General features: G+C 57.2%; 17 protein-coding genes across 20 annotated transcripts; 8 read left to right on the forward strand and 9 right to left on the reverse strand.

The window, feature by feature from the left end:
• Positions 1–594: 594 nt before the first annotated feature.
• On the reverse strand, positions 595–2,462 carry KRP23_14766 (NADP-dependent malic enzyme, chloroplastic; the record flags this gene model as incomplete). Its single annotated transcript, XM_067885626.1, has 2 exons — positions 595–2,208; positions 2,271–2,462. 2 exons carry the CDS (start codon positions 2,460–2,462, stop codon positions 595–597), a joined length of 1,806 nt encoding a protein of 601 aa, XP_067737276.1.
• A 2,815-nt stretch (positions 2,463–5,277) lies between these two features.
• On the forward strand, positions 5,278–6,309 carry KRP23_14767 (Citrate/oxoglutarate carrier protein; the record flags this gene model as incomplete). Its single annotated transcript, XM_067885627.1, has 1 exon — positions 5,278–6,309. The coding sequence occupies one exon, from the start codon at positions 5,278–5,280 to the stop codon at positions 6,307–6,309; it is 1,032 nt and encodes a 343-aa protein (XP_067737277.1).
• Positions 6,310–6,447: 138 nt separating this feature from the next.
• On the reverse strand, positions 6,448–7,260 carry KRP23_14768 (Endoribonuclease YbeY; the record flags this gene model as incomplete). Its single annotated transcript, XM_067885628.1, has 4 exons — positions 6,448–6,601; positions 6,676–6,854; positions 6,935–7,040; positions 7,139–7,260. The coding sequence occupies 4 exons, from the start codon at positions 7,258–7,260 to the stop codon at positions 6,448–6,450; spliced, it is 561 nt and encodes a 186-aa protein (XP_067737278.1).
• Positions 7,261–9,326: 2,066 nt separating this feature from the next.
• KRP23_14769 lies at positions 9,327–10,943 on the forward strand (the record flags this gene model as incomplete). 2 transcript variants are annotated; one of them, XM_067885629.1, is made up of 1 exon in its annotated part: positions 9,327–10,943. In XM_067885629.1, one exon carries the CDS (start codon positions 9,327–9,329, stop codon positions 10,941–10,943), a length of 1,617 nt encoding a protein of 538 aa, XP_067737279.1. The 2 variants fall into 2 exon arrangements, with proteins under 2 accessions (XP_067737279.1, XP_067737280.1); XM_067885630.1 differs by having other exon boundaries at positions 9,798–10,943.
• Positions 10,944–11,195: 252 nt separating this feature from the next.
• KRP23_14770 (uncharacterized protein) lies at positions 11,196–11,654 on the reverse strand (the record flags this gene model as incomplete). The annotated part of the gene is made up of 1 exon (XM_067885631.1): positions 11,196–11,654. One exon carries the CDS (start codon positions 11,652–11,654, stop codon positions 11,196–11,198), a length of 459 nt encoding a protein of 152 aa, XP_067737281.1.
• Positions 11,655–12,004: 350 nt separating this feature from the next.
• On the reverse strand, positions 12,005–12,995 carry KRP23_14771 (uncharacterized protein; the record flags this gene model as incomplete). Of its 2 annotated transcripts, none has more annotated exons than XM_067885633.1 (2): positions 12,005–12,025; positions 12,096–12,995. In XM_067885633.1, 2 exons carry the CDS (start codon positions 12,993–12,995, stop codon positions 12,005–12,007), a joined length of 921 nt encoding a protein of 306 aa, XP_067737283.1. The 2 variants fall into 2 exon arrangements, with proteins under 2 accessions (XP_067737283.1, XP_067737282.1); XM_067885632.1 differs by having other exon boundaries at positions 12,096–12,638.
• Positions 12,745–14,562, forward strand: KRP23_14772 (uncharacterized protein; the record flags this gene model as incomplete). The annotated part of the gene is made up of 4 exons (XM_067885634.1): positions 12,745–12,757; positions 12,851–12,874; positions 13,873–14,471; positions 14,542–14,562. 4 exons carry the CDS (start codon positions 12,745–12,747, stop codon positions 14,560–14,562), a joined length of 657 nt encoding a protein of 218 aa, XP_067737284.1.
• A 350-nt stretch (positions 14,563–14,912) lies between these two features.
• KRP23_14773 (uncharacterized protein) lies at positions 14,913–15,371 on the forward strand (the record flags this gene model as incomplete). The annotated part of the gene is made up of 1 exon (XM_067885636.1): positions 14,913–15,371. One exon carries the CDS (start codon positions 14,913–14,915, stop codon positions 15,369–15,371), a length of 459 nt encoding a protein of 152 aa, XP_067737285.1.
• A 273-nt stretch (positions 15,372–15,644) lies between these two features.
• On the forward strand, positions 15,645–16,166 carry KRP23_14774 (uncharacterized protein; the record flags this gene model as incomplete). The annotated part of the gene is made up of 1 exon (XM_067885637.1): positions 15,645–16,166. The coding sequence occupies one exon, from the start codon at positions 15,645–15,647 to the stop codon at positions 16,164–16,166; it is 522 nt and encodes a 173-aa protein (XP_067737286.1).
• Positions 16,167–16,455: 289 nt separating this feature from the next.
• KRP23_14775 (uncharacterized protein) lies at positions 16,456–16,914 on the reverse strand (the record flags this gene model as incomplete). Its single annotated transcript, XM_067885638.1, has 1 exon — positions 16,456–16,914. One exon carries the CDS (start codon positions 16,912–16,914, stop codon positions 16,456–16,458), a length of 459 nt encoding a protein of 152 aa, XP_067737287.1.
• A 350-nt stretch (positions 16,915–17,264) lies between these two features.
• Positions 17,265–18,256, reverse strand: KRP23_14776 (uncharacterized protein; the record flags this gene model as incomplete). 2 transcript variants are annotated; one of them, XM_067885640.1, is made up of 3 exons in its annotated part: positions 17,265–17,285; positions 17,356–17,766; positions 17,822–18,256. In XM_067885640.1, the coding sequence occupies 3 exons, from the start codon at positions 18,254–18,256 to the stop codon at positions 17,265–17,267; spliced, it is 867 nt and encodes a 288-aa protein (XP_067737289.1). The 2 variants fall into 2 exon arrangements, with proteins under 2 accessions (XP_067737289.1, XP_067737288.1); XM_067885639.1 differs by having other exon boundaries at positions 17,822–17,899.
• KRP23_14777 (uncharacterized protein) lies at positions 18,006–19,821 on the forward strand (the record flags this gene model as incomplete). Its single annotated transcript, XM_067885641.1, has 4 exons — positions 18,006–18,018; positions 18,112–18,135; positions 19,132–19,730; positions 19,801–19,821. The coding sequence occupies 4 exons, from the start codon at positions 18,006–18,008 to the stop codon at positions 19,819–19,821; spliced, it is 657 nt and encodes a 218-aa protein (XP_067737290.1).
• A 351-nt stretch (positions 19,822–20,172) lies between these two features.
• KRP23_14778 (uncharacterized protein) lies at positions 20,173–20,631 on the forward strand (the record flags this gene model as incomplete). The annotated part of the gene is made up of 1 exon (XM_067885642.1): positions 20,173–20,631. The coding sequence occupies one exon, from the start codon at positions 20,173–20,175 to the stop codon at positions 20,629–20,631; it is 459 nt and encodes a 152-aa protein (XP_067737291.1).
• Positions 20,632–20,907: 276 nt separating this feature from the next.
• KRP23_14779 (uncharacterized protein) lies at positions 20,908–21,429 on the forward strand (the record flags this gene model as incomplete). Its single annotated transcript, XM_067885643.1, has 1 exon — positions 20,908–21,429. The coding sequence occupies one exon, from the start codon at positions 20,908–20,910 to the stop codon at positions 21,427–21,429; it is 522 nt and encodes a 173-aa protein (XP_067737292.1).
• A 289-nt stretch (positions 21,430–21,718) lies between these two features.
• KRP23_14780 (uncharacterized protein) lies at positions 21,719–22,177 on the reverse strand (the record flags this gene model as incomplete). Its single annotated transcript, XM_067885644.1, has 1 exon — positions 21,719–22,177. The coding sequence occupies one exon, from the start codon at positions 22,175–22,177 to the stop codon at positions 21,719–21,721; it is 459 nt and encodes a 152-aa protein (XP_067737293.1).
• Positions 22,178–22,528: 351 nt separating this feature from the next.
• On the reverse strand, positions 22,529–23,525 carry KRP23_14781 (uncharacterized protein; the record flags this gene model as incomplete). The annotated part of the gene is made up of 2 exons (XM_067885645.1): positions 22,529–22,549; positions 22,620–23,525. 2 exons carry the CDS (start codon positions 23,523–23,525, stop codon positions 22,529–22,531), a joined length of 927 nt encoding a protein of 308 aa, XP_067737294.1.
• A 551-nt stretch (positions 23,526–24,076) lies between these two features.
• Positions 24,077–25,711, reverse strand: KRP23_14782 (Tubulin epsilon chain; the record flags this gene model as incomplete). Its single annotated transcript, XM_067885646.1, has 3 exons — positions 24,077–24,419; positions 24,488–24,526; positions 24,591–25,711. The coding sequence occupies 3 exons, from the start codon at positions 25,709–25,711 to the stop codon at positions 24,077–24,079; spliced, it is 1,503 nt and encodes a 500-aa protein (XP_067737295.1).
• Positions 25,712–26,815: the final 1,104 nt, after the last annotated feature.

The raw sequence follows: 26,815 nt of genomic DNA on the forward strand, positions 1-26,815 counted from the left end.
TTACGAGCACGAAAGCTGCGATACATGACAGCGAGTCAAGGCGAGGACGCAGAAGCCCACACTAACCTCAATGACAAACCTGGGCACTCGACGACAGTGCCACCACTAATAGTGCTGGGATCCAGCGGAAGAAGCGAAGAAGTGCAATTGAGTGCCGTCAAAGGACTTTCGGAAGAAACCTATTATGTCTCCGTTCGAACTGCGATGGCTCGGTTACGTCAAAATGCCGGGCTTGAAGACGTGAAAGCAATCGTTGCTCGCTTTGCAGAGTTCTGTCAGGTACCTTCCTATTTCCTGGACATTCAGGTGCGGATCTCGGATGCAGGCGGTGCACCAGAGTTTACTGGGGTAGCAATGACTGCCGAGTAAAGTTCGAGGGTAAATCAGTTTGCAAATATGCTTATTACAACACGATAACATAAATCGCAGCTACGTGGAGATCCCCTAGCAAGAGCGAAAGCGAAAAGGGAGCAAGTTGATATTATACCAAGTGTTGTACGAGTGCATTTTTTTAGGATACAATACACGCTGCACTTTTAGCAGCAGCTTCAACTTGACTTTACGTGCAGTACTTCCGCTCCCTTGGCAAAGTGCTCACGGGTTGTACATGAAGTCGCGAAGGTACTGGGTCAGGTCCTCCGGCTTAGGGACGGTGGCAAAGCCCTGCTCATAGCCGTACTCAGCCACAGCCTCAGCAATCTTGAGCGATACTTCCCGGATGTTAGACAGTGGCGGGTAGACGCAGCCAGTCTCCAGGTCGGCGGGGGTGGTCAGGCTCGCGAGCGTCTTGGCAGCGATAATCATGATGTCATCGTTCACGTGGGCCAGGCCAGCGGCGACTACACCCAGGCCAACACCGGGGAAGATGTACGAGTTGTTGCCCTGGCCAGGAACGCAGAGCTTGCCATTGATCTCCAAAGGGTCGAACGGGCTGCCACTGGCGAAGATGCACTTGCCGTCCGTGAACGTGTAAGCCTCCTCGGCCGTGCACTCGGCCTTGGACGTGGGGTTGCTCAGGGCGAAGATGATCGGGCGCTCGTTGATCTCGCACATCTTCTGGCAGACCTCCTCGTTGAAGGCCTTGGCGATGGTGCACACACCGATGAGGGCCGTGGGCTTGATACGGTCGAGAGTCTCCACAAGATTCGGGCTTGCAGGGGCATCATGCGCGTACGGAAGCTTATGCGACTGCAGTGAGTCCTTACGGGACTCCACAACCAGACCGCGCGAGTCTACGAGCCAAATCTGCTTGCGGGATTCCTCGACCGTCTTGCCAGTCTCGCGCGAGATAGCCATCGCAATAAGGTCGGCGATGCCCGTGCCGGCAGTACCAGCACCCAGGAAAACGAACTTCTGCTCAGAGATGGGCTTGCCCGAGAGCGGGACGGCCGCCAGCAGACCGGCAAGCACAACTGAGGCCGTGCCCTGGATGTCGTCGTTGAACGTGCAGTGCGTGTTCTGGTACTTGCGTAGCAGTTGGAAGGCGGTCGAGTTGCCGAAGTCCTCGAACTGCAGCAGCACCTTGTCGCCGTACTTGGCCTTGGCGGCGTTCATGAACTCGTCCACGAGTTGCTCGAACTTTTCTCCACGGACGCGCTTCTGGCGCAGTCCGATGTAGAACGGGTCGGCCAGGTACTCCTCGTTGTTGGTGCCGCAGTCCAGCACGACGGGGAGGCACATCTGGGGCGGAACACCGGCGCAGGCCGTGTACAGCGACAGCTTACCGACAGGAATGCCCATACCGTTGGCGCCCTGGTCACCGAGGCCAAGAATGCGCTCGCCGTCCGTGAAGCAAATGGCGCGGATGTCCTTCTCCGGCCAGTTGTCGAGGATCTCGGCGACGTGGCCGATGTCGTTGATGGAAATGTACAAGCCGCGCGGGGTCTGGCGGTAGATGTGGCTGAACTCCTGGCAGGCTTGGCCGACCGTGGGCGTGTACACAATGGGCATGAGCTCGGGCGTGTGCTCGATGAGCATGCGGTAGTACACGTCCTCGTTGGTGTCCTGCATGTTTTGTAGGAAGATGTACTTCTCGATGGGCGACGTCTTGCGACGCAGCTGCATCATGGCGCGCTCCGTCTCGAGCTCGATGGAGGTGATGGCCACAGGCAGAAGTCCCCGAAGTTTGAACGCCGTGCGCTCTTCCTCGGAGAAGGCTTGGCCCTTGTTAGTGATGGGCGTTCGCATGAGCGCGAAGCCAGGCTGCGACTGCATTGATTAGACCACGTTAGTCGATCCGACAGAGAGGTGAGACCGTCATCGTGACGTACCACGGATAGATCTTCAGCTTCGACATCGTCGTGCGCCAACGCAGCTTCGGCCGCCGCGGAGCTCGCTGGCCGCTTGTTGGTGAGCTTCTTGAGCGCCGTCGACGGTCTTTCGGATGTGATGTACGAGATGGCAGCGCGGGCGGCGAGCGCTTGATTTCGCCGGAAGACGAAGGAGCGGAGGGTGGAGATCATCGTGGCTGGCGCGGGTCGAATCGAAAAGTGAGCGGTGTGTTGGGCCCCGAGTCGGCGCAACGTACAGAAATCGCCGAGGCGGATCCCGGCTTCGACGTGCCGAGCGACGTGAGACAGACTCGTTGGGGACCAATCTCTGCGGCATGGACTCGTGCTCGTGCTCTTTCGATGATCGGCACGCGCCATCGAAAGTGCAGCGGCAGAAACAAGGACGACTTCTGCTTGGTGGGGAGGCGCACAGCCCGGGCTTTGGCGGTGCCGCGCTGTTTGCGCGTTCGCCCGCGGCATCAGGGGAAAAAGCTCGTGGTAGGCAGCCCGTTGAAGCGATCGCCATGGGGACAGAACGCCAACCGTCCACGGACACCGGCGTGCCTCCACCTGTCGTTCCCGATCCGGAGCCTGTGACCCGGCCGCGTGGCGGAGTGAAGCCCCGACTTCAAGCGAGGCGGCGGATTCCGCTCGTCATCACCGTTTGTCCGTTTCCATCGTTCTCGTCGGCACCGCCGAACCTTGGCGTGATATTCTCGTCACGCAGCAGTCAGCAATGCACGTAGCAAACGTCATGATTCCCCGCGAGCATCAGTCGCCACGAAAACGTTCTGGCGCGACGAGTCGCAGCGCCTGCTTCAGTCGTAGCGTTGTTTCTGCTGGCATTCATCACCGTAAAATGTATCGATATGCATCCTTTTTTTGTAATATGTGTGAAGCAGTGCGGCCAGGAAGGCTCAATGCCGGTGTACCAGATCGCATTGACCGGTTGCCAGGAGACCCAGCTGCTTAAGCAACTCCGCACGTGTGCGGAATGCCGGTATGGACATGTATTTCCTGGTATCGGTCCAACTCTGAAAGCGGAGAGCTGCAGATAGATCTCCGAACCAAATCTCGCGACTAGCGCACTACAATAGCATGTCAACTTCAACATGAGCATGTAGACAGCGTTGTGATCCCGTGCTGTTGACTCGGTTGTTTAATTGTTTAACGACGGCGCAGACCAGCGTCCGAGATGTGGTAGACAGCTGCGGTACATCGAGTAGGACGAAGTCTTTGCCGACTCGTTGAATACTTTAGCGTCGGACCTCTTCCAACGAGCCAAGCGGTGTGTGCTAAGTAGACCTGGCTCACTTAGTACACTCCGGTGTTTAGTATACGATTGATGTTTGTGTGTCATTGTTTAGCTCCCATCGAGAACTTGTCCCTACGACGTTGCTGACACTTGGGAGAACAACCACGCTGGAAAATGAGGTCTCGCTTTGTCATGCAACCAGGTTTGCAGATTCGCCACAGCGACTGCAGTATAAGAGGTGCCGTTAACGATACAATCACACTAAGCTATTTCGGTTTGGAACGCTGCCTTCACTTGCGTTAAACGCGTTTGGGGTAACCTCGCCAAACACCGCTAAACAGCTCTATACTGTGGGGGTTCCGAGACTGCCCAACCCTGAGCCACTGCAGCTCGAGATTTGCCCCTCTAGCTGCAGGTTCCAGTACAATTCGGGGTACCGAACTAGATTAGATTTGATGCGGCTGGCGTAAGCAAGCAACGTGCTGGTGGCACCAGCTTGGGTGAATGGAAGAACTTACCGGAGACACGCAGGCGGGCTGGCAATTTTGGCAATGGATGGGCCACAATTTGCCATAGCGAAGGCGAGAAATGCGGGGAAGTCTCGCATGCGAGTGCTTCGACGCAGGAACATCCGGATCACAGCAGCTTCGTGAAGTTGACAACCGCAAGCGAGCACGATCAAGTGCCGAGTCATCACGGTCAACTCCCTAGCTTGGCAGGATTTGCTGCGCTCATAGCAGCCAGACTGGTCCGATGGACGCTCGAGCCTCGACCGCTGCATACTGCTCGTTGGGGACGTTTTTGGGTGCTGTTCTTGCACGCAGGATTTGCGTCGCCCCGAGCGCTCGGCGACTTGAAGCAAAGATACGAACCGGTTGCTTGGTCGTCTCGCGCTGCTTGGGCATGTGGGGCACTCGTTGCACTCGTCGTTGCAAACTCCGGCGCGATCTGCAGCGGCGAAGACCGGAATAAGTGGGCTAGAAGCCATGTGTCGACGATTTTGCGGTGGTGGCGGACCTCAAACCCCAGCGGTCTTGCCTGCAATTGCTAGACGCCACTACACTGGACTACGAAGTACATGTAGAACCGCTTGAAGCAGCGCCCTTCAGCCGTGCGGAGGACCATCCGTTCCGTATCTTTTTTTCTGCTTGGGGCGCCGTAACCGTCGACAGACCTTCAGAATAATGCACCGATTCTCTGCAATGTACATGCAAGACCGCCGACTGCTCTCCAACTGAGACGTGGTGTCTTACAAAATGTAAGTTACCGTGCGCATGGCCTCCTTGTTCGACCACCAGCCCCGCGCGCTGTTGGAAGGACATCAAGTGTGCGTGGAGCTCCCGCGTGAGTTCAAGCTCGTGGTACTTGAAGCTGAAGCATTGCGCAAATCAAAAGTCTGCGCCCCGCAATAAGTGCACCACTCGGCGCCAAGCAGCAGATGGAGAGAGATGCTGGCAGCAGCTCTCTCCATGCGGCTAAAGCCCGAGGTTGACGGCACCCGGCGCTGATGGAATGCAAAGATCTGCCTGGTCCCAAAGACGCACTTCAAGCGATTGCTCACTCGCACCGTACCAGAGAAACACACGTGGCCTGCCACACCACGTGTACACCACTTTACATACATAAAGCAAGACAACCCCACTTATTGTGGATCGCTTCCCCATCCTCTTCGATTTCAGCACGAATCCAAACGAAGCGCTACGTACCCCCATTGCCAAACCTGCCCAGAAGCCTCTCGCCCCCCCTCGCCCCATGCTTTCTCCCTCGCTAACCAGCGCCGTGACCGGTTCCGCTGCGTGGCCGAAGAACCGCTCGACCTCCACGTTCCACCCGCTGGCGCTGAGTGCGTACCGCAGCCCCGCGCTGGCGCTCAGCACCAAGAAGGAGTCCAAGCCCGAGAAGGCAGGCGTCAAGCTGCTCGTGGGCGCCGGTGTGTGCCTCTCGTACGAGTTCGCGTTGGGCCACTACCTCGAGTTCATCAAGATCATGAAGCAGACCAAGCCGCAGTTCTCGTACGTGCACCTGACCAAGGAGATCATGCACGCCAAGGGCCTCGTGGGCATCTGGGACGGATTCTTCCCCTGGGGCGCACTGCAGGGCGTGGCCAAGGGATCCGTCTTCGCCTGGGGCCATTCCATCGCCCGCACGGCGCTCACCCCCATGGTCGAGAGCAAAAGGCTCAGCAAAGGCACGTCCGAGGTCATCGCCGGCGGCATCGGTGGCGGCTTCCAGGGCTTCGTGCTCAGCCCCACGCTGCTGCTCAAGACACGCGTGATGACGGACCCCGTCTTCCGCCAGCACATGACGCCCCTCGAGACCATGTCGCGCTCCATGCGCATCGGTGTCAAGGTCATCCACAAGGAAGGCGTGTCCGCGCTCATGAAGGGCTCGGGCATGTTCTCGCTCAAGCGGGTGGCCGACTGGTCCACGCGCTTCTTCTTCTCCGTGCAGGCCGAGAACATCGTGTACAAGCGCAAGGATCCGGACCGCAAGCTCACGACTGGCCAGCAGATCATTTCGTCGCTGCTCGGCGGCGTGTTCAGCGCGGCGCTCACGCTGCCCATGGACGTCATGGTGGCGCAGATCCAGCAGGCGTCCAAGGCCGGCGTCAAGGTGTCGGTGGTGGAGCTCTTCCGACAACAGTACCGCGCCGGCGGAATGAACCAGATGCTATCGTTCGGCACCACGGGCTTCGTGGCACGTCTCATCCATGCGAGTTTCACGACCATGATCATGAAGACGGGGACGAGCGTGGTGTACGATATGATCGAGAACCGGACTTAGAGCGTCATCAACTTACGTATCCCAGCGAGTGCCCGAGCTCTACCCTGGCACGAGAGCTTGGTGCACCCGATAGAAGGAGACCCCACTACTTGCCAATAATCAAACTATTGTTGCGTTCTGCATTGAAGTTGCACCTGCCTACGATGAATTTTGCGATGGCTCTTCATCAGTTGGTGGCGTTGAGGTGCTGTCGGGGGCAAATGCAGGCGGGAGAAACTGTGGGTAGCGACTGAGAATGTAGGTCTCGACCTCCTGCATACGCTCGTAGTCATCGTCCTGCTCGTGGTCGTATCTACAGCCATTCCAACAAGTATTTTGTCAGTCGAATAGCAACACTTTGATAACACGACACCCAAGTGTTCTCACCCCATCAAGTGGCAGAGTCCGTGGGCCATGAGCACTGGCAGTCGCTCCTCCAGCGTCGTGATCTCTTCAAGCTGCGGGTCTTCACACTGGCGTCGCACGTACGCCGGACTGATGTAGATGTCGCCCAGGTAGCGCTCCTCCCTCGTCTTGACACGCGGAAATCGTCCGGGTGATATCACCTAAAGCCCCCATAGCATACAACCAAACTCCAGTGAGCTCTTCGCCAGTCGATCGGAAGTCTACGAAAGCTAGAGCCTACTTTGTGGAACGGGAAGGACAAAATGTCGGTGGGTTTGTCCTTCTTGCGGTACCGACGATTGAGCTTCTGAACGTGGTTTTCCGTTGTAAGCATCACGCCCACGTCCCTACGGTAACAATTGGCATAGCACAGAGAGCAGCACAGCCAGTCAATGGGCATGTCCAGCGTAGACCGCGGCCAATTCTTGTCGGTTGCTGCTCGTACCAGGGACCTCCGGGGCAGTTGAGGCAGCGCACCATGGCCTGTACTTGCGCCTGCAGTTTGACCAACACCCGCGGCGACAGCGCCGCACCCGTGCCGGCGAGCGCCTTGGACACCTGCACCATTGTCGAAATTGGCGAAAATGCCTGCTGCGGACACCATAATTTAATCAAGTGAATGGCCACTTTCGATTTGAATAACCGAGCTGGAAAGTTTCGTTGGGTGGTGTCAATACTTGCAACGAACACAGAAGTAAAACACCTCCGGGACAGCGCGCTCCGATGCTCTCGTGTCCTTTGAACAGGCAGCTTAGTTGCCGCGCCCCAGCGGCATTACAGTTCTATATGTATACCGAATTCATGAGGCTGGGAGCTCATACATCTTACACTCGTGCGGCTGGTAGGCGAAGGCGATGAAGCCGTGAGGGTTGCGCAAGACATCCCGATTCACACAAGAGGCAACTAGCGGCACCTGCTACATGTAAGCAGGCTGCTTGGGCACTTCGACCCGAAGGCTCCTTCAAAGCTTTCGACACTGCTCACGTGATTTGGCCATGACCTGCTGCTGTGCAACGCGGACCGGCTTGGCTTTTGCTCGAAGCGAGCTCCGTGACAACGCCTCGTCGATGGAGGTGCGGTGCAGAGCAATGAAAATGCTGCCGTTGTGACTCGCGTTTGACGCCGACGTCTTGGGCGGAACCAGCAGCCCCATTTGTTAAACCAACGTGCTTCAACCTGCCACGTACGAGACTCAGCTACTGTAGTCAGGCCCAGTGTGGAAAGCGATCTCTGCTTCGCGTCAAGTACTGCCGCTTATTTTGTGACGGTAATGCCAACGTCCATGAAAGCCTGCATCGAGATCGAGCGCTAGCTGCGGCGCGCCTTCATGCTGCTCGAACGTTTGCTGTCTCGAGCTGTTGCACTCGACTAACAAAATACTCGAGGATATCGTCTGCAAGAGCGCTTTACGGACGAGCGCTTCAACTATGACACACGCAAACAGCCCTGAGCGCGTCTTGTTCTGCTTGCGTTTCGATACTTGCAGACGCACCATGGTGGAACCCCATTCTGGCCGCACGACGCATTCCGCCGGGAATTCTAATTTACCATTGCATTCGCGCCATCAGAATTGGCAGGCAGCGCGGCTCAAGCCGAGCGAGCAAACTGCTGGCCGGCCAACCAACCCGTAAACGACATGTTCACTGCTCTCTTTGTTCGGACCATAAGCGGGCCATTGCCACGTAGACAGTGTCACGAATGTGGTTTCGCGAAACAACACAGTCACATAATCTGTACATATACGGGTTATTTAAGCCACCCAGACTGGGTGAAAAGACTTGTTTGTTGAAGTAAAGCTGCCCAAGCAGCAAAGCAGTCCGAGCCCAGCTTCCTTTGCGCAGTCAGCCAGCATGCCGCTGTCCGTCTTTTGCGCTTCGGCTGCCACGGAGCTCCACGTGTCGTGGAGAGATGCTAGCCTCGACGTCACTCCGGGGCAAGTTGCTTTGCTGCACTGCGTAGGCGTCGAGGTGGCGACCATCAAGGCTCACCGTTCTGATAGCCGGCCCTGCGCCAACCATTCCGGAGCGTTTTAATCGGCAACGGCAGCAAAAACCGCGAGGCAATGCCGGCAGCAGACCTGAGTTGGCTGTCTAGTTTACGCTGCGCGAACCCCTGACGTTGCCGGCACTGTGAGGCGGGAATGCAAGGCCAAGCAGCTTGACGCGCGTGAACGCGGCTAGCATGCAAAAGAGCGGACGGATGGTGGCCGGCGCGCCTTGGAAACGCGGCACGATTATCAAGACCAAGCAGCCCCCGTTCATGTCCCAAAACCCTCCGCGCGACTATGTACAATTCGAACGTGAAAACCCAGACTAAACCGTGGGTTTTACGGGGAAATCCTTTCTTTGCGCAATCATGTGACGGTGTTGGGTTAGGGTATTAACTCTGGCAGTATGTCAGCGTCTGAAAGTGCACGGCACACCCGCTACATGCCATCGGCTAAAACAAGGTATTACAGGTCGAGATTCACCGATATTATGGCATACAATGCCCAAGTCGTTCCTGTCGCGCCCCTTCACACGGCGAGCCAAACTGACGTGGCCTCGAGGTCAGCTTCATTCTTGCATTTGCCGGCTCGCGCGTACTTCGTCTCTACCAAGCTACCACCGCTCCAACCACCTCCCGCCGTCAAGATGTCCACGCCCGGATACACCGCCATGCGCACGCCCATCGCCAACAAGGGCCTGGCCTTCTCCGAGGAGGAGCGCAAGACCCTTGGCCTGCGCGGCCTGGTGCCGGTCGCCGTCTCCTCCATCGAGTTCGAGACGGAGCGCGCCATGGCCCAGATCCGCCGCAAGACGTCGCCCATCGAGAAGTACATCTTCATGCAGAACATGCAGAACGCCAACGAGGACGTGTACTACCGCATGCTCATCGAGCACACGCCCGAGCTCATGCCCATTGTGTACACACCCACGGTCGGCCAGGGCTGCCAGGAGTTCAGCCACAACTACTCACAGCAGCCGCGTGGCCTCTTCATCTCAGTGAACGACATCGGCCACGTCGCCGAGATCCTCGACAACTGGCCGGAGAAGGACATCCGCGCCATTTGCTTCACGGACGGCGAGCGCATTCTTGGCCTCGGTGACCAGGGCGCCAACGGTATGGGCATTCCTGTCGGTAAGCTGTCGCTGTACACGGCCTGCGCCGGTGTTCCGCCCCAGATGTGCCTCCCCGTCGTGCTGGACTGCGGCACCAACAACGAGGAGTACCTGGCCGACCCGTTCTACATCGGACTGCGCCAGAAGCGCGTCCGTGGAGAAAAGTTCGAGCAACTCGTGGACGAGTTCATGAACGCTGCCAAGGCCAAGTACGGCGACAAGGTGCTGCTGCAGTTCGAGGACTTCGGCAACTCGACCGCCTTCCAACTGCTACGCAAGTACCAGAACACGCACTGCACGTTCAACGACGACATCCAGGGCACGGCCTCAGTTGTGCTCGGTGGCCTAATGGCTGCTGTGCCCCTCTCGGGCAAGCCCATCTCCGAGCAGACCTTCCTGTTCCTCGGCGCCGGTGAGGCCGGTACGGGCATCGCTGAGCTGATCGCCCAGGCCATCGCCCAGGAGACTGGCAAGACCGTGGAGGAGTCTCGCAAGCAGATTTGGCTCGTAGACTCGCGCGGTCTCATTGTCGAGTCCCGTAAGGAGTCCCTGCAGCACCACAAGCTGCTGTTCGCCCACGACGCCCCCGCGTGCCCGGACCTCTCGTCGGCTATTGACCAGATCAAGCCCACGGCCCTCATCGGTGTGTGCACCATCGCCAAGGCCTTCAGCAAGGAGGTCTGCCAGAAGATGTGCGAGATCAACGAGCGCCCGATCATCTTCGCCCTGAGCAACCCCACGTCCAAGGCCGAGTGCACGGCCGAGGAGGCTTACACGTTCACGGACGGCAAGTGCATCTTCGCCAGTGGCAGCCCGTTCGACCCTGTTGTGTACAACGGCAAGCGCTTCGTGCCTGGTCAAGGCAACAACTCGTACGTGTTCCCGGGCATTGGCCTCGGCATTGTAGCGGCCGGTCTGACCCATGTCGACGATGAGATCATGATCATCGCCGCCAAGACACTCGCGAGCCTGACCACCCCCGCCGACCTGGAGACTGGCTGCGTCTACCCGCCGCTCTCCACGATCCGCAACGTCTCGCTCAAGATTGCTGAGGCTGTGGCCGAGTACGCCTACGAGAAGGGCTTTGCCACGGTCCCCAAGCCGGAGAACCTGACCCAGTTCCTGAGCGAGTTCATGTACAACCCCTAAGCGCTCAGGACTTGCGTTGCAGTAGTTCGCAGCACAGCGACACCGTGAGGGAGTCGACTCAGTTGCTGCGTTCGCTCTTTCCGGTGGTAATTAGCGTCAGTGTTTTGAAAGTTGAATGCACGATCCATATTGAAGACCATTGCCTGCGTTTCTAAGGTTGACATGGCTTCAGCTGTTGCGATCGGCACTTGATCCCGTCAGCGTACCGCAGCCTCAAGGCAATTTCAACGCGAGTATATCAATTTGCATACCTTAGCACCCTTTGCCGCCGGACACAGCAAGACATGATGTCGGTTGGTAGACCGACAACGTGTGCACTACCACTACGAACAGCATACTCAAAGCCATCAACGCTAGCAGACCCATGCCCCGTACTACCGACGCGTCGCTCCGAACTCTGATGGCGTGGGTTTCGCTAGCATTCCTAGGCAGAGCTAGCAACCACAGCAGCGATGCGAGCTGCATCCCGTACGCGATGAAAAACGTCGCCATAATCTGCTCTCGCACGGGCGTCGTGTCCGTCATGACGTCCTCGTTCGTCACGTCAAACTGCGCGTCGATGCACTTGGACACAGCGAGACCGAGCGGGCCCGCCAAGAAGGACACACTCGTCACCAACGAGCTCATCGTCGTGTGTGCATTCGGGTCTGCCACCTCACTCAAAACCGCCGTGGAAATGGTGTAGTCCAGCGCCGACGGGATGGCCTCCATGACCGGCAAGCCGATCCAGAACCATTGACTGCGGACGAGGCCCCAGATCGTGAACAGCGTGGCGCCGCAATCCAGTACAAGCGTGATGATTGTGCCCACGATGATCACGGTACGGTAGTCCACGTCCCAACCCTTCTTGTCGACCCAGTTCAAGCCCCACAGTACCACGCAGATGGCCACGAAGGACACGACGGTGTCGTTCAGAGGCTGCACACCAGCGTAGTAGAACGCAACGGGGTTCACTGCCGTGGCGCTCACGCCGGCACAGACGCCGCCCATAAAGCGGCAAAGGAGCACGTTGCTCAGGCCGCGCTTGTGCACCAGCGACCAGATCTCACGCAGGGACTGCCTCAGCGACCGACGCTCTCGTGCTGTCTCACTCACACCAAAGCTCAGCAACAGCACGGGGAGAAGCGCCACTAGCCCTACCAGCAGCATCACCTGCGTGTACTCGAGCGAGAAGTCGAAGTCGCCACCGTAGTCCCATCCGCTCATACCAACACCCATGAGCAAAAAGCAGAAAAGCATTGCAAAGACTCGATACTTGGTCATCACTGGCTGAAACACGCCGTCCTCAGCTTGCGGAGACTCGGACACGCCAAAGTGGTGCGTCGCCACGTCGCGACTTAGTTCGTCCGCCGCTACGTCCGCTAGCACATAACCCACGGAGGCCACACACATGAGCACGACGTAGTAGGCGCCGTGCGACGGAGCATCCAAATTGATTGAGCTCATCTGCTGCGCTGACACCTCCACAAGCGGCGTACCGACCAGTTTGCGGTCCTGGAAGTAGGGCGTCGGCTGGTCTCGGAAGAAGATGGCGATCAACGCAGCCGACGCGACGGCCCAGCCTAGCACCATAGCGCTGCGGAGACGGAAAGCTCTTGGCAGCGGGGAGCAGTGGACGAACAACGCGAAGATCGGCTTGAGCGCCCACGGCAGTCCCAGTAGCGCGCGTGCCGAGAGTGTTTGGGTGCCTTCCATGTTGAGGTTGCACGTGAGGAAGGGGTAGACGCTTAGCGGCAAGGCGGTGCTGACAATACCGACGACGACGCTGTGGAGTGCAAGTCCACACCACCGTCGGTCCCAAATGTTCACGGCAGGTTGGTCTCCTAGGCTCTTGGACTTATCAAGCTCGCTTCGAGTACGCTGCTCTGCATGGAGTGGCGATCCTAACACAGTGAATGCGCTTTCAGGTGTGATTTTGGCTTGCTCCGGAGGTGTTTGCTTCGCCTGCTCTGGATTGTGGAGATAACTCCTCGTATGTTCGTGCTGTGACAGGCTCCAGTGCGATATTCTCTCCATGAGATCCTTCGCGGACGGATCAACAAATGGGCCCATGACTTCCGTGTTCTTGTCCGAGCGCTTGGCCTGCTATGACGTTTGCAGTAGCGCCTTCGAAGTATTGGCCAGCAATGGCAGTTTTCGCTTCCCGCCGATGAATCGCAAAATGAAAGAGGCGTTAAGCTTTATCAAGTGCCGACGCCAGGTGGAACCTTTGCGAACGCAGCCCATGAACCATAAATCTCCAGATGGTGAGAGGAATATCTGCCGCATATGGGCTCTAATCTGCTGCGATAGCCTGCGTAACCCGCGAATAGAATGGAGTCCAGCTGCTTCCTTCAGACCACACAGGCTCACCAAAGCTGAGGTTTTCAGGGAGCAGATTACGGAGCCCGAAGCTTACGGGCACAGACCCTCCTTCTCTTCGGATAGGACAGGGACGAGAGCACGAGAGCGCCAGCCGATTCCAACTCCCAAGGTCCCTCTGGAAGCGTTCAAGGCTGCCATCGTGAACAAGTGGCCGCGCACCCTTCATCCCGCAACCAGCAGCGACTGCGAACTCTTTACTCACGCAGAGATGGTTGCTCACGTGAGTTGACCGGATCTTGATTGTTGCAGGGCCCGTCTCAAATTGGCTGTACATGCACAAAACATGGCTACAGTCCGCACGCGTACATGGCAGGCTTGAGCTTCTCTCGGAGGGACTTGTAGGCATTACCTGCGTCGGGTCGAGGTGTCTACAGGTCGATGTGTGTCTTCCGCCGCGAATGCCAATTGAGTATGACCGTCAGAGTGATCGCAGCAGCGTCGATCCCATCAAGCTCGGGCCTACGACCGACACAACTGCCTGTTGAGGGTGGAATCTAAACCATCCAATCACATGCTCGAGCTGTGGTTGCATTTGTAAATAAATCTTTTTCGACTACATATCTAGCCGAAGACACGGTTCTGCCGCTATGCGTCTACCTCTTCCTCACGTGCAACCTCAACATGGAAGGCACCCAAACACTCTCGGCACGCGCGCTACTGGGACTGCCGTGGGCGCTCAAGCCGATCTTCGCGTTGTTCGTCCACTGCTCCCCGCTGCCAAGAGCTTTCCGTCTCCGCAGCGCTATGGTGCTAGGCTGGGCCGTCGCGTCGGCTGAGTTGATCGCCATCTTCTTCCGAGACCAGCCGACGCCCTACTTCCAGGACCGCAAACTGGTCGGTACGCCGCTTGTGGAGGTGTCAGCGCAGCAGATGAGCTCAATCAATTTGGATGCTCCGTCGCACGGCGCCTACTACGTCGTGCTCATGTGTGTGGCCTCCGTGGGTTATGTGCTAGCGGACGTAGCGGCGGACGAACTAAGTCGCGACGTGGCGACGCACCACTTTGGCGTGTCCGAGTCTCCGCAAGCTGAGGACGGCGTGTTTCAGCCAGTGATGACCAAGTATCGAGTCTTTGCAATGCTTTTCTGCTTTTTGCTCATGGGTGTTGGTATGAGCGGATGGGACTACGGTGGCGACTTCGACTTCTCGCTCGAGTACACGCAGGTGATGCTGCTGGTAGGGCTAGTGGCGCTTCTCCCCGTGCTGTTGCTGAGCTTTGGTGTGAGTGAGACAGCACGAGAGCGTCGGTCGCTGAGGCAGTCCCTGCGTGAGATCTGGTCGCTGGTGCACAAGCGCGGCCTGAGCAACGTGCTCCTTTGCCGCTTTATGGGCGGCGTCTGTGCCGGCGTGAGCGCCACGGCAGTGAACCCCGTTGCGTTCTACTACGCTGGTGTGCAGCCTCTGAACGACACCGTCGTGTCCTTCGTGGCCATCTGCGTGGTACTGTGGGGCTTGAACTGGGTCGACAAGAAGGGTTGGGACGTGGACTACCGTACCGTGATCATCGTGGGCACAATCATCACGCTTGTACTGGATTGCGGCGCCACGCTGTTCACGATCTGGGGCCTCGTCCGCAGTCAATGGTTCTGGATCGGCTTGCCGGTCATGGAGGCCATCCCGTCGGCGCTGGACTACACCATTTCCACGGCGGTTTTGAGTGAGGTGGCAGACCCGAATGCACACACGACGATGAGCTCGTTGGTGACGAGTGTGTCCTTCTTGGCGGGCCCGCTCGGTCTCGCTGTGTCCAAGTGCATCGACGCGCAGTTTGACGTGACGAACGAGGACGTCATGACGGACACGACGCCCGTGCGAGAGCAGATTATGGCGACGTTTTTCATCGCGTACGGGATGCAGCTCGCATCGCTGCTGTGGTTGTTTGCGCTTCCGAAGCATGAAAAAGATGCACGGGAACTAAAGCTGCGCGATAGCACATCGGCTGCTCGTGGCGCGGGTCTATTGATTCTGCTAAGTGCAAGTCTGCTACTCGTGGTAGCAGTGCATTCACTCTCGGTGTTCGAGCCGACATCGTGTCTGGGCGTGTCCGGCGGCAAAGGGTGCTGAACAGTGACTCGGATGACCAGTGGAATATCCCGAATACTCGGTGGAGAGAGTGTGCACGGCTCCTGCGTTGCGGTGTCAGTGCTCCCCGTCCAATACAGAGTATTGCCGATGCTGCTATTGGAGCCTTTTCGTCACCGTCGGGAGGGTTTGCAGCTGCGGGAGTTGCTGCATCAACGCCATATTTGCGTGAGTCGGTGCTTGGCACAGCACTTGTGGATGCCTACGCAGGAGACCTGGGTTTCCGAGTCGGTACATTTGAGCGCATTCCACGAGATGACAAGATGCGGGAGCAATTTCAACTGTGCGACGGCTTTCGCTACTCTAACGCGCTCACATGATCTTCTCAAACCAAGTGCAAGGTCAAGTGATCCGTTCCTGGTGGGTGATCACACATTGAGCAAACGTGAGGCGCAGCCTGAACTCACGAAACGACGAGATGCGATCACAGTGATGAAGAGTTCGCTCGGCGCTTTGTACCTGCTGAACTGGTACCACCAAAACGAGTTTGCTGAAGGAAGAAAGCAGAAGGTCTACAGCTACGATACAGAAGCGCTCGTGCATCGTGGCAGCTACCGTGCGAACGGACCTATTGAAGGAAGCAACAAGCTGCTGATCGCCAGCTACATGCACGTGAGGGCGGACACGCGGGCGGGTGACGGAGCCGCTGGGCGACCGACTACGCCTCAAGACGACGCAAACAAAGGCTGCTGCCGCTGTACTTCATCCTGTCGCGACCTAGTACCTTCTACTGCAAGTCCGCCTCGTGGTCACTGGGGTATGATGTTGGCCGCGTAAAATACTCGCTGACGTCAGGCGAAATTGCATTGGATCGGAAGTTATGAGAAGCTGAATGGAATCACTCTACGGGCGTACTGTTGGTCTCCGCTAGCAGCTTCATGAGCGTCCTCTTCTCGGTCTTGCTGGATTTCTATGACGAACCGCTTAGAAACGTCTGTGAAGAAAGACGGAGTATTATCAGCAATGTTCTGCATTGGACGGGGAGCACTGACACCGCAACGCAGGAGCCGTGCACACTCTCTCCACCGAGTATTCGGGATATTCCACTGGTCATCCGAGTCACTGTTCAGCACCCTTTGCCGCCGGACACGCCCAGACACGATGTCGGCTCGAACACCGAGAGTGAATGCACTGCTACCACGAGTAGCAGACTTGCACTTAGCAGAATCAATAGACCCGCGCCACGAGCAGCCGATGTGCTATCGCGCAGCTTTAGTTCCCGTGCATCTTTTTCATGCTTCGGAAGCGCAAACAACCACAGCAGCGATGCGAGCTGCATCCCGTACGCGATGAAAAACGTCGCCATAATCTGCTCTCGCACGGGCGTCGTGTCCGTCATGACGTCCTCGTTCGTCACGTCAAACTGCGCGTCGATGCACTTGGACACAGCGAGACCGAGCGGGCCCGCCAAGAAGGACACACTCGTCACCAACGAGCTCATCGTCGTGTGTGCATTCGGGTCTGCCACCTCACTCAAAACCGCCGTGGAAATGGTGTAGTCCAGCGCCGACGGGATGGCCTCCATGACCGGCAAGCCGATCCAGAACCATTGACTGCGGACGAGGCCCCAGATCGTGAACAGCGTGGCGCCGCAATCCAGTACAAGCGTGATGATTGTGCCCACGATGATCACGGTACGGTAGTCCACGTCCCAACCCTTCTTGTCGACCCAGTTCAAGCCCCACAGTACCACGCAGATGGCCACGAAGGACACGACGGTGTCGTTCAGAGGCTGCACACCAGCGTAGTAGAACGCAACGGGGTTCACTGCCGTGGCGCTCACGCCGGCACAGACGCCGCCCATAAAGCGGCAAAGGAGCACGTTGCTCAGGCCGCGCTTGTGCACCAGCGACCAGATCTCACGCAGGGACTGCCTCAGCGACCGACGCTCTCGTGCTGTCTCACTCACACCAAAGCTCAGCAACAGCACGGGGAGAAGCGCCACTAGCCCTACCAGCAGCATCACCTGCGTGTACTCGAGCGAGAAGTCGAAGTCGCCACCGTAGTCCCATCCGCTCATACCAACACCCATGAGCAAAAAGCAGAAAAGCATTGCAAAGACTCGATACTTGGTCATCACTGGCTGAAACACGCCGTCCTCAGCTTGCGGAGACTCGGACACGCCAAAGTGGTGCGTCGCCACGTCGCGACTTAGTTCGTCCGCCGCTACGTCCGCTAGCACATAACCCACGGAGGCCACACACATGAGCACGACGTAGTAGGCGCCGTGCGACGGAGCATCCAAATTGATTGAGCTCATCTGCTGCGCTGACACCTCCACAAGCGGCGTACCGACCAGTTTGCGGTCCTGGAAGTAGGGCGTCGGCTGGTCTCGGAAGAAGATGGCGATCCAACGCAGCCGACGCGACGGCCCAGCCTAGCACCATAGCGCTGCGGAGACGGAAAGCTCTTGGCAGCGGGGAGCAGTGGACGAACAACGCGAAGATCGGCTTGAGCGCCCACGGCAGTCCCAGTAGCGCGCGTGCCGAGAGTGTTTGGGTGCCTTCCATGTTGAGGTTGCACGTGAGGAAGGGGTAGACGCTTAGCGGCAAGGCGGTGCTGACAATACCGACGACGACGCTGTGGAGTGCAAGTCCACACCACCGTCGGTCCCAAATGTTCACGGCAGGTTGGTCTCCTAGGCTCTTGGACTTATCAAGCTCGCTTCGAGTACGCTGCTCTGCATGGAGTGGCGATCCTAACACAGTGAATGCGCTTTCAGGTGTGATTTTGGCTTGCTCCGGAGGTGTTTGCTTCGCCTGCTCTGGATTGTGGAGATAACTCCTCGTATGTTCGTGCTGTGACAGGCTCCAGGGCGATATTCTCTCCATGAGATCCTTCGCGGACGGATCAACAAATGGGCCCATGACTTCCGTGTTCTTGTCCGAGCGCTTGGCCTGCTATGACGTTTGCAGTAGCGCCTTTGAAGTACTGGCCAGCAATGGCAGTTTTCGCTTCCCGCCGATGAATCGCAAAATGAAAGAGGCGTTAAGCTTTATCAAGTGCCGACGCCAGGTGGAACCTTTGCGAACGCAGCCCATGAACCATAAATCTCCAGATGGTGAGAGGAATATCTGCCGCATATGGGCTCTAATCTGCTGCGATAGCCTGCGTAACCCGCGAATAGAATGGAGTCCAGCTGCTTCCTTCAGACCACACAGGCTCACCAAAGCTGAGGTTTTCAGGGAGCAGATTACGGAGCCCGAAGCTTACGGGCACAGACCCTCCTTCTCTTCGGATAGGACAGGGACGAGAGCACGAGAGCGCCAGCCGATTCCAACTCCCAAGGTCCCTCTGGAAGCGTTCAAGGCTGCCATCGTGAACAAGTGGCCGCGCACCCTTCATCCCGCAACCAGCAGCGACTGCGAACTCTTTACTCACGCAGAGATGGTTGCTCACGTGAGCTGACCGGATCTTGATTGTTGCAGGGCCCGTCTCAAATTGGCTGTACATGCACAAAACATGGCTACAGTCCGCACGCGTACATGGCAGGCTTGAGCTTCTCTCGGAGGGACTTGTAGGCATTACCTGCGTCGGGTCGAGGTGTCCACAGGTCGATGGTGTCTTCCGCCGCGAATGCCAATTGAGTATGGCCGTCAGAGTGATCGCAGCCCATCAAGCTCGGGCCTACGACCGACACAACTGCCTGTTGAGGGTGGCAGCTGTCGAATCTAAACCATCCAATCACATGCTCGAGCTGTGGTTGCATTTGTAAATAAATCTTTTTCGACTACATATCTAGCCGAAGACACGGTTCTGCCGCTAAGCGTCTACCCCTTCCTCACATGCAACCTCAACATGGAAGGCACCCAAACACTCTCGGCACGCGCGCTACTGGGACTGCCGTGGGCGCTCAAGCCGATCTTCGCGTTGTTCGTCCACTGCTCCCCGCTGCCAAGAGCTTTCCGTCTCCGCAGCGCTATGGTGCTAGGCTGGGCCGTCGCGTCGGCTGCGTTGGTCGCCATCTTCTTCCGAGACCAGCCGACGCCCTACTTCCAGGACCGCAAACTGGTCGGTACGCCGCTTGTGGAGGTGTCAGCGCAGCAGATGAGCTCAATCAATTTGGATGCTCCGTCGCACGGCGCCTACTACGTCGTGCTCATGTGTGTGGCCTCCGTGGGTTATGTGCTAGCGGACGTAGCGGCGGACGAACTAAGTCGCGACGTGGCGACGCACCACTTTGGCGTGTCCGAGTCTCCGCAAGCTGAGGACGGCGTGTTTCAGCCAGTGATGACCAAGTATCGAGTCTTTGCAATGCTTTTCTGCTTTTTGCTCATGGGTGTTGGTATGAGCGGATGGGACTACGGTGGCGACTTCGACTTCTCGCTCGAGTACACGCAGGTGATGCTGCTGGTAGGGCTAGTGGCGCTTCTCCCCGTGCTGTTGCTGAGCTTTGGTGTGAGTGAGACAGCACGAGAGCGTCGGTCGCTGAGGCAGTCCCTGCGTGAGATCTGGTCGCTGGTGCACAAAGCGCGGCCTGAGCAACGTGCTCCTTTGCCGCTTTATGGGCGGCGTCTGTGCCGGCGTGAGCGCCACGGCAGTGAACCCCGTTGCGTTCTACTACGCTGGTGTGCAGCCTCTGAACGACACCGTCGTGTCCTTCGTGGCCATCTGCGTGGTACTGTGGGGCTTGAACTGGGTCGACAAGAAGGGTTGGGACGTGGACTACCGTACCGTGATCATCGTGGGCACAATCATCACGCTTGTACTGGATTGCGGCGCCACGCTGTTCACGATCTGGGGCCTCGTCCGCAGTCAATGGTTCTGGATCGGCTTGCCGGTCATGGAGGCCATCCCGTCGGCGCTGGACTACACCATTTCCACGGCGGTTTTGAGTGAGGTGGCAGACCCGAATGCACACACGACGATGAGCTCGTTGGTGACGAGTGTGTCCTTCTTGGCGGGCCCGCTCGGTCTCGCTGTGTCCAAGTGCATCGACGCGCAGTTTGACGTGACGAACGAGGACGTCATGACGGACACGACGCCCGTGCGAGAGCAGATTATGGCGACGTTTTTCATCGCGTACGGGATGCAGCTCGCATCGCTGCTGTGGTTGTTTGCGCTTCCGAAGCATGAAAAAGATGCACGGGAACTAAAGCTGCGCGATAGCACATCGGCTGCTCGTGGCGCGGGTCTATTGATTCTGCTAAGTGCAAGTCTGCTACTCGTGGTAGCAGTGCATTCACTCTCGGTGTTCGAGCCGACATCGTGTCTGGGCGTGTCCGGCGGCAAAGGGTGCTGAACAGTGACTCGGATGACCAGTGGAATATCCCGAATACTCGGTGGAGAGAGTGGTGTGCACGGTTCCTGCGTTGCGGTGTCAGTGTTACCCGTCTAATGCAGAACATTGCCGATGCTGCTGTTGGAGCCTTTTTGTCACCGTCGGGAGGTTTTGCAGCTGCGGGAGTTGCTGCATCAACGCCATATTTGCGTGAGTCGGTGCTTGGCACAGCACTTGTGGATGCCTACGCAGGAGACCTGGGTTTCCGAGTCGGTACATTTGAGCGCATTCCACGAGATGACAAGATGCGGGAGCAATTTCAACTGTGCGACGGCTTTCGCTACTCTAACGCGCTCACATGATCTTCTCAAACCAAGTGCAAGGTCAAGTGATCCGTTCCTGGTGGGTGATCACACATTGAGCAAACGTGAGGCGCAGCCTGAACTCACGAAACGACGAGATGCGATCACAGTGATGAAGAGTTCGCTCGGCGCTTTGTACCTGCTGAACTGGTACCACCAAAACGAGTTTGCTGAAGGAAGAAAGCAGAAGGTCTACAGCTACGATACAGAAGCGCTCGTGCATCGTGGCAGCTACCGTGCGAACGGACCTATTGAAGGAAGCAACAAGCTGCTGATCGCCAGCTACATGCACGTGAGGGCGGACACGCGGGCGGGTGACGGAGCCGCTGGGCGACCGACTACGCCTCAAGACGACGCAAACAAAGGCTGCTGCCGCTGTACTTCATCCTGTCGCGACCTAGTACCTTCTACTGCAAGTCCGCCTCGTGGTCACTGGGGTATGATGTTGGCCGCGTAAAATACTCGCTGACGTCAGGCGAAATTGCATTGGATCGGAAGTTATGAGAAGCTGAATGGAATCACTCTACGGGCGTACTGTTGGTCTCCGCTAGCAGCTTCATGAGCGTCCTCTTCTCGGTCTTGCTGGATTTCTATGACGAACCGCTTAGAAACGTCTGTGAAGAAAGACGGAGTATTATCAGCAATGTTCTGCATTGGACGGGGAGCACTGACACCGCAACGCAGGAGCCGTGCACACTCTCTCCACCGAGTATTCGGGATATTCCACTGGTCATCCGAGTCACTGTTCAGCACCCTTTGCCGCCGGACACGCCCAGACACGATGTCGGCTCGAACACCGAGAGTGAATGCACTGCTACCACGAGTAGCAGACTTGCACTTAGCAGAATCAATAGACCCGCGCCACGAGCAGCCGATGTGCTATCGCGCAGCTTTAGTTCCCGTGCATCTTTTTCATGCTTCGGAAGCGCAAACAACCACAGCAGCGATGCGAGCTGCATCCCGTACGCGATGAAAAACGTCGCCATAATCTGCTCTCGCACGGGCGTCGTGTCCGTCATGACGTCCTCGTTCGTCACGTCAAACTGCGCGTCGATGCACTTGGACACAGCGAGACCGAGCGGGCCCGCCAAGAAGGACACACTCGTCACCAACGAGCTCATCGTCGTGTGTGCATTCGGGTCTGCCACCTCACTCAAAACCGCCGTGGAAATGGTGTAGTCCAGCGCCGACGGGATGGCCTCCATGACCGGCAAGCCGATCCAGAACCATTGACTGCGGACGAGGCCCCAGATCGTGAACAGCGTGGCGCCGCAATCCAGTACAAGCGTGATGATTGTGCCCACGATGATCACGGTACGGTAGTCCACGTCCCAACCCTTCTTGTCGACCCAGTTCAAGCCCCACAGTACCACGCAGATGGCCACGAAGGACACGACGGTGTCGTTCAGAGGCTGCACACCAGCGTAGTAGAACGCAACGGGGTTCACTGCCGTGGCGCTCACGCCGGCACAGACGCCGCCCATAAAGCGGCAAAGGAGCACGTTGCTCAGGCCGCGCTTTGTGCACCAGCGACCAGATCTCACGCAGGGACTGCCTCAGCGACCGACGCTCTCGTGCTGTCTCACTCACACCAAAGCTCAGCAACAGCACGGGGAGAAGCGCCACTAGCCCTACCAGCAGCATCACCTGCGTGTACTCGAGCGAGAAGTCGAAGTCGCCACCGTAGTCCCATCCGCTCATACCAACACCCATGAGCAAAAAGCAGAAAAGCATTGCAAAGACTCGATACTTGGTCATCACTGGCTGAAACACGCCGTCCTCAGCTTGCGGAGACTCGGACACGCCAAAGTGGTGCGTCGCCACGTCGCGACTTAGTTCGTCCGCCGCTACGTCCGCTAGCACATAACCCACGGAGGCCACACACATGAGCACGACGTAGTAGGCGCCGTGCGACGGAGCATCCAAATTGATTGAGCTCATCTGCTGCGCTGACACCTCCACAAGCGGCGTACCGACCAGTTTGCGGTCCTGGAAGTAGGGCGTCGGCTGGTCTCGGAAGAAGATGGCGACCAACGCAGCCGACGCGACGGCCCAGCCTAGCACCATAGCGCTGCGGAGACGGAAAGCTCTTGGCAGCGGGGAGCAGTGGACGAACAACGCGAAGATCGGCTTGAGCGCCCACGGCAGTCCCAGTAGCGCGCGTGCCGAGAGTGTTTGGGTGCCTTCCATGTTGAGGTTGCACGTGAGGAAGGGGTAGACGCTTAGCGGCAAGGCGGTGCTGACAATACCGACGACGACGCTGTGGAGTGCAAGTCCACACCACCGTCGGTCCCAAATGTTCACGGCAGGTTGCTTGGGACCGGTTTCAACGTCGTCGCTTTCCAATTGACCCAGTTGCTGTGAATGTTGCAGCGATCGACTAGGAGGCGATATTACGCCGACAAAATTGGTTTTTGAAGCTACTTTGCCCTTTGTTCGTCCGTGTTCCAGACAATTGGCGTCGCCCTCCACTTCGTATTCATGCTGTGAAAAGCCCGACCGTGAGAGTCTTAGTGCAATGTCCTTTAGCGACGGATCGCTCAAGCCGCTCATGCCGTCTTCTTCGCTTAACAGGTTTCACAATTCTCAAAAGCGCTCCGGACTCGATATCCCCACTTGAATCGTGCAGATGCTCTGAATAACTTGGAACCCGCACGATGGTGTTTCCTGCTGAAGGTGTCGTACGGTTTTGAGCCCAGCCGTGATCGCTCCAGCATCAAAAGGAGTTTTCAAGAATGAGCCTTTGCGTCAAGTATGCGCTGCACGCCGTTGCATTTAACAACGGAAATACACACGAGTAGGGCGGGCGGGTGAAACGCTGAACCCACTTGCAAGCCATCCCATCACAGTCGATGACCAGCACTTTTGCGCGAACACAGAAAATCTTGCCGCAAAATATCCTCAACGCTTGCCCTCGCTGCATGCTCCACCCAACGATTATCGACCTGCAGTGTCCTACGCAATGAAGAAAAGGTCCCCTGGAGTAAACACCAACATTTGGTGTGAAGCGGCACCAACACGATGTCGGCCCCGGTCTTCGGATCGTCTCAGTCTTGCAACGGCCTCAATATACGTTTTGCTGCTCATATTCGCACTGACTTGAGCTAGAAGAGAGGCTGCAATCGCCTGGTGCTTCGCGTTACCGCAGGTTGAGTGCCATCGGAAGAGCGCTCTAGCTTCGCGTACTCTCCAATGAGGTATCGCGTGTTCTCCTGTGCCATATCAAGCATGCCGGCATCCATGAACTCGGTGTAGTGGTGCATGTGTGCCTTGCGACTGTAGAGTTTGTGGAAACGTGCGTTCAGACGCTCGAACGTCTCTCGGATGCAGCAATTGTTCGACAGACATAGCAGCGATGACTTTTGCCCCACAGGCGGCACCGAGCATACGCCGACCTTGAAACCTTCTTGGTTCCAGTGAATCATGCGCACCTCCGACTTGCAGACGCTGGATATTAGCGTTGATGTCCGACACTTCGACGTTTCCTCGCATCAATAGTCCCACACGCTAAGTACACGCTAGCGCGAGGGTTTGCCCTGATCAATTGATGGTCCCTGCAACAGCAAACGTTGATATGAGTTTCTCATTGCTGCGAGCAGTATCGTCGTCACAACTTACTTTTGAAATGCGTCCGAAAACATTTGATTCAGTCGTCGAGGCTGCTGTCGTGGGTCGGATGTGGCGAACACAGGACTCATGCTCGACAACAGGAAGTGAAGCTTGGGGAACGGCACTAAGTTGGTTGTGATCTCGTTCAGGTCCACATTCAACGAGCCTTCGAACCGCATGGAGCTTGTCAGATTCGTCAGCAAGCGCGCCACAATATTGTTCATTTCTCCGAACGCACTGGTCTTGGTCGGCTTCTTCTGCGCGCCAGGACGAGCCGCCACGTTCTTCTTCTTCACCAGCTTCGTTGATGGTCTTTTCCCGCTCTTGTACAAATGCTCCAGCTCCCTCAAGTCCACACTGTCCGTCAACCTCGAGCCATCCACCACCCGCGAGGAGGACTCCTCCCCTAATGACGAGTTGCCAAACCCTGGAATCCCCGCAGCCGATTTCGTCCCTCTGTCGATCTTTGCACACAAGTCCATCAACGCTTCATTCTCAATGGGCAGCACACAATCTGCGTGCTCCGTGAGCTCCCTCAAGGCCAGCATGCTATTGTACGGGGATGTGACCACATCGTCATCTTCCGACGGGAACACGACCGTCGCGAACCGGTAGACGTCTGGGTACTGGTCCTCCAGGAGCCCCAGGATGTAGGTGCCCAGGCCGGAGCCCGTGCCTCCGCCCATGGAGTGCATGACAAAGAACGACTGCAATGAGTCGCAGAGCTCCACGGCCCGATGCAGTTTGTCCTCTAGCTGGTCTTTGTACTTGGGTCCGTAGACGCAGTGGCCGTGCGCCCAGTTGTTGCCCGAACCGGACACGTCCGTGAGCAGCTGCTGCTGGTCGAAGAGCTCGCCCAGAGGCCCGGCCAAGGTCTCAGCCACTGGGCCCTGCTCCATGTCCACGAGGATGGCCCGAGCCTTGAGCGACTTGATGGGCGACTGGCCCTCGTTGAAAGGCACGTCCGCCGAGGACCGAGTGTCCACGTTGCGGAAGAAGCTGCTCATGCTCTCGTCGAACACGGCCCGCTTCGAGTACTGCGCGTGCTCCTCCAGGGCCAACTGCCAGAACTGGCGCCCGATCTGGTTGCCGCATTGGCCCACCTGCAAAGTGATGAGCTCGCGCGGCATGAGCAGCTCAGTTGCGTGGCAAGATTGGCATATAGAATACGGAATAGTTTCGGTTAACTATTTTCATACTTTACCACTGGTAAATTTCCTGGCAGAGTCAGTAGTTGATTCATGATTTTCAGAGACGATTGCTGAAGCGTCAAGATTGTACTACTACGATGACTTAGTGAGCCACCACTACATATAGTGCTTTTAGCGGTGGAATCAGTGTTCAATCAAAGATCGTGATAGCCCTGCTGGTCGATTGCCTCAGTGAGAAGCCTACACGTACCTGTCTTGCATTGGGGTCTGCATTTTGGTATGACAAGTGCACTGTGTCAACAGTTCGGGGAGGCTGGTTCCGTTGATACCATGGTGCTCATCACTTCGACTCCAAAGCAATGCTGTGCACTATAATGCAGCTCCTTCTGCTGCAGATGAGCTGAGTATGGTTCACTCGCCCATTTCGAACTTTGCATTCAGTGGCAGGCAGCATTCACAAAGCTTACGCCCATAGCATCTCTCCTCACTTTTCGGTGGCGCCGTCATGCATGGACCCCTCTACCAGATGACGATGGGCATGAGTATGCATGGCCTAAAGCACAAATCGTGACGATCCAGCGACTTAGTGGCGACTTATGAGGGTCCACACGGTACAATTCTTGGTCACCCCGGCATCAAGGTCGGACCTACTTTGCGTCGAGATCAACATCTCAGAATGCCACCATCACTTACCGCGTCGCTGAGGAGCCTTGCACGTACGAGGCCATCTTGAAAGCTCCGTGATTCTGGCTTCGGCCCCGTCGATTCTGTTGCTTCTTCTTGATCGTGCTCGACTGCGTTTGCGGCTCTGAGTCGAAAGCTCCACAGCTCAAAATCGGCTGCGAAAAATTGTCCCGAGGTCCGAAGGCAAGTCCCTGTGGCACCCGTAAGGATGCAATTCAAGGTTACTCACCGTGCGGCCCATCCGAGGCAGGATGAGATCGTTTGTCTGTCTCTGCATGTGACCAGGCCGACTTAAGGCAGTTCGCACTGCAACTTGGCAGGGTACAGTACGCAGTAAGCTCTGGAAGACTATTCGTGTGATGCCCTGCGTCTGCAATGCAGCGATGCCCACACGGTGGA

The sequence above is a fragment of the Phytophthora ramorum genome, assembly GCF_020800215.1.
Source record: "Phytophthora ramorum isolate Pr-102 chromosome Unknown Phyram_PR-102_s0022, whole genome shotgun sequence".
Lineage (NCBI taxonomy): Eukaryota > Oomycota > Peronosporomycetes > Peronosporales > Peronosporaceae > Phytophthora > Phytophthora ramorum.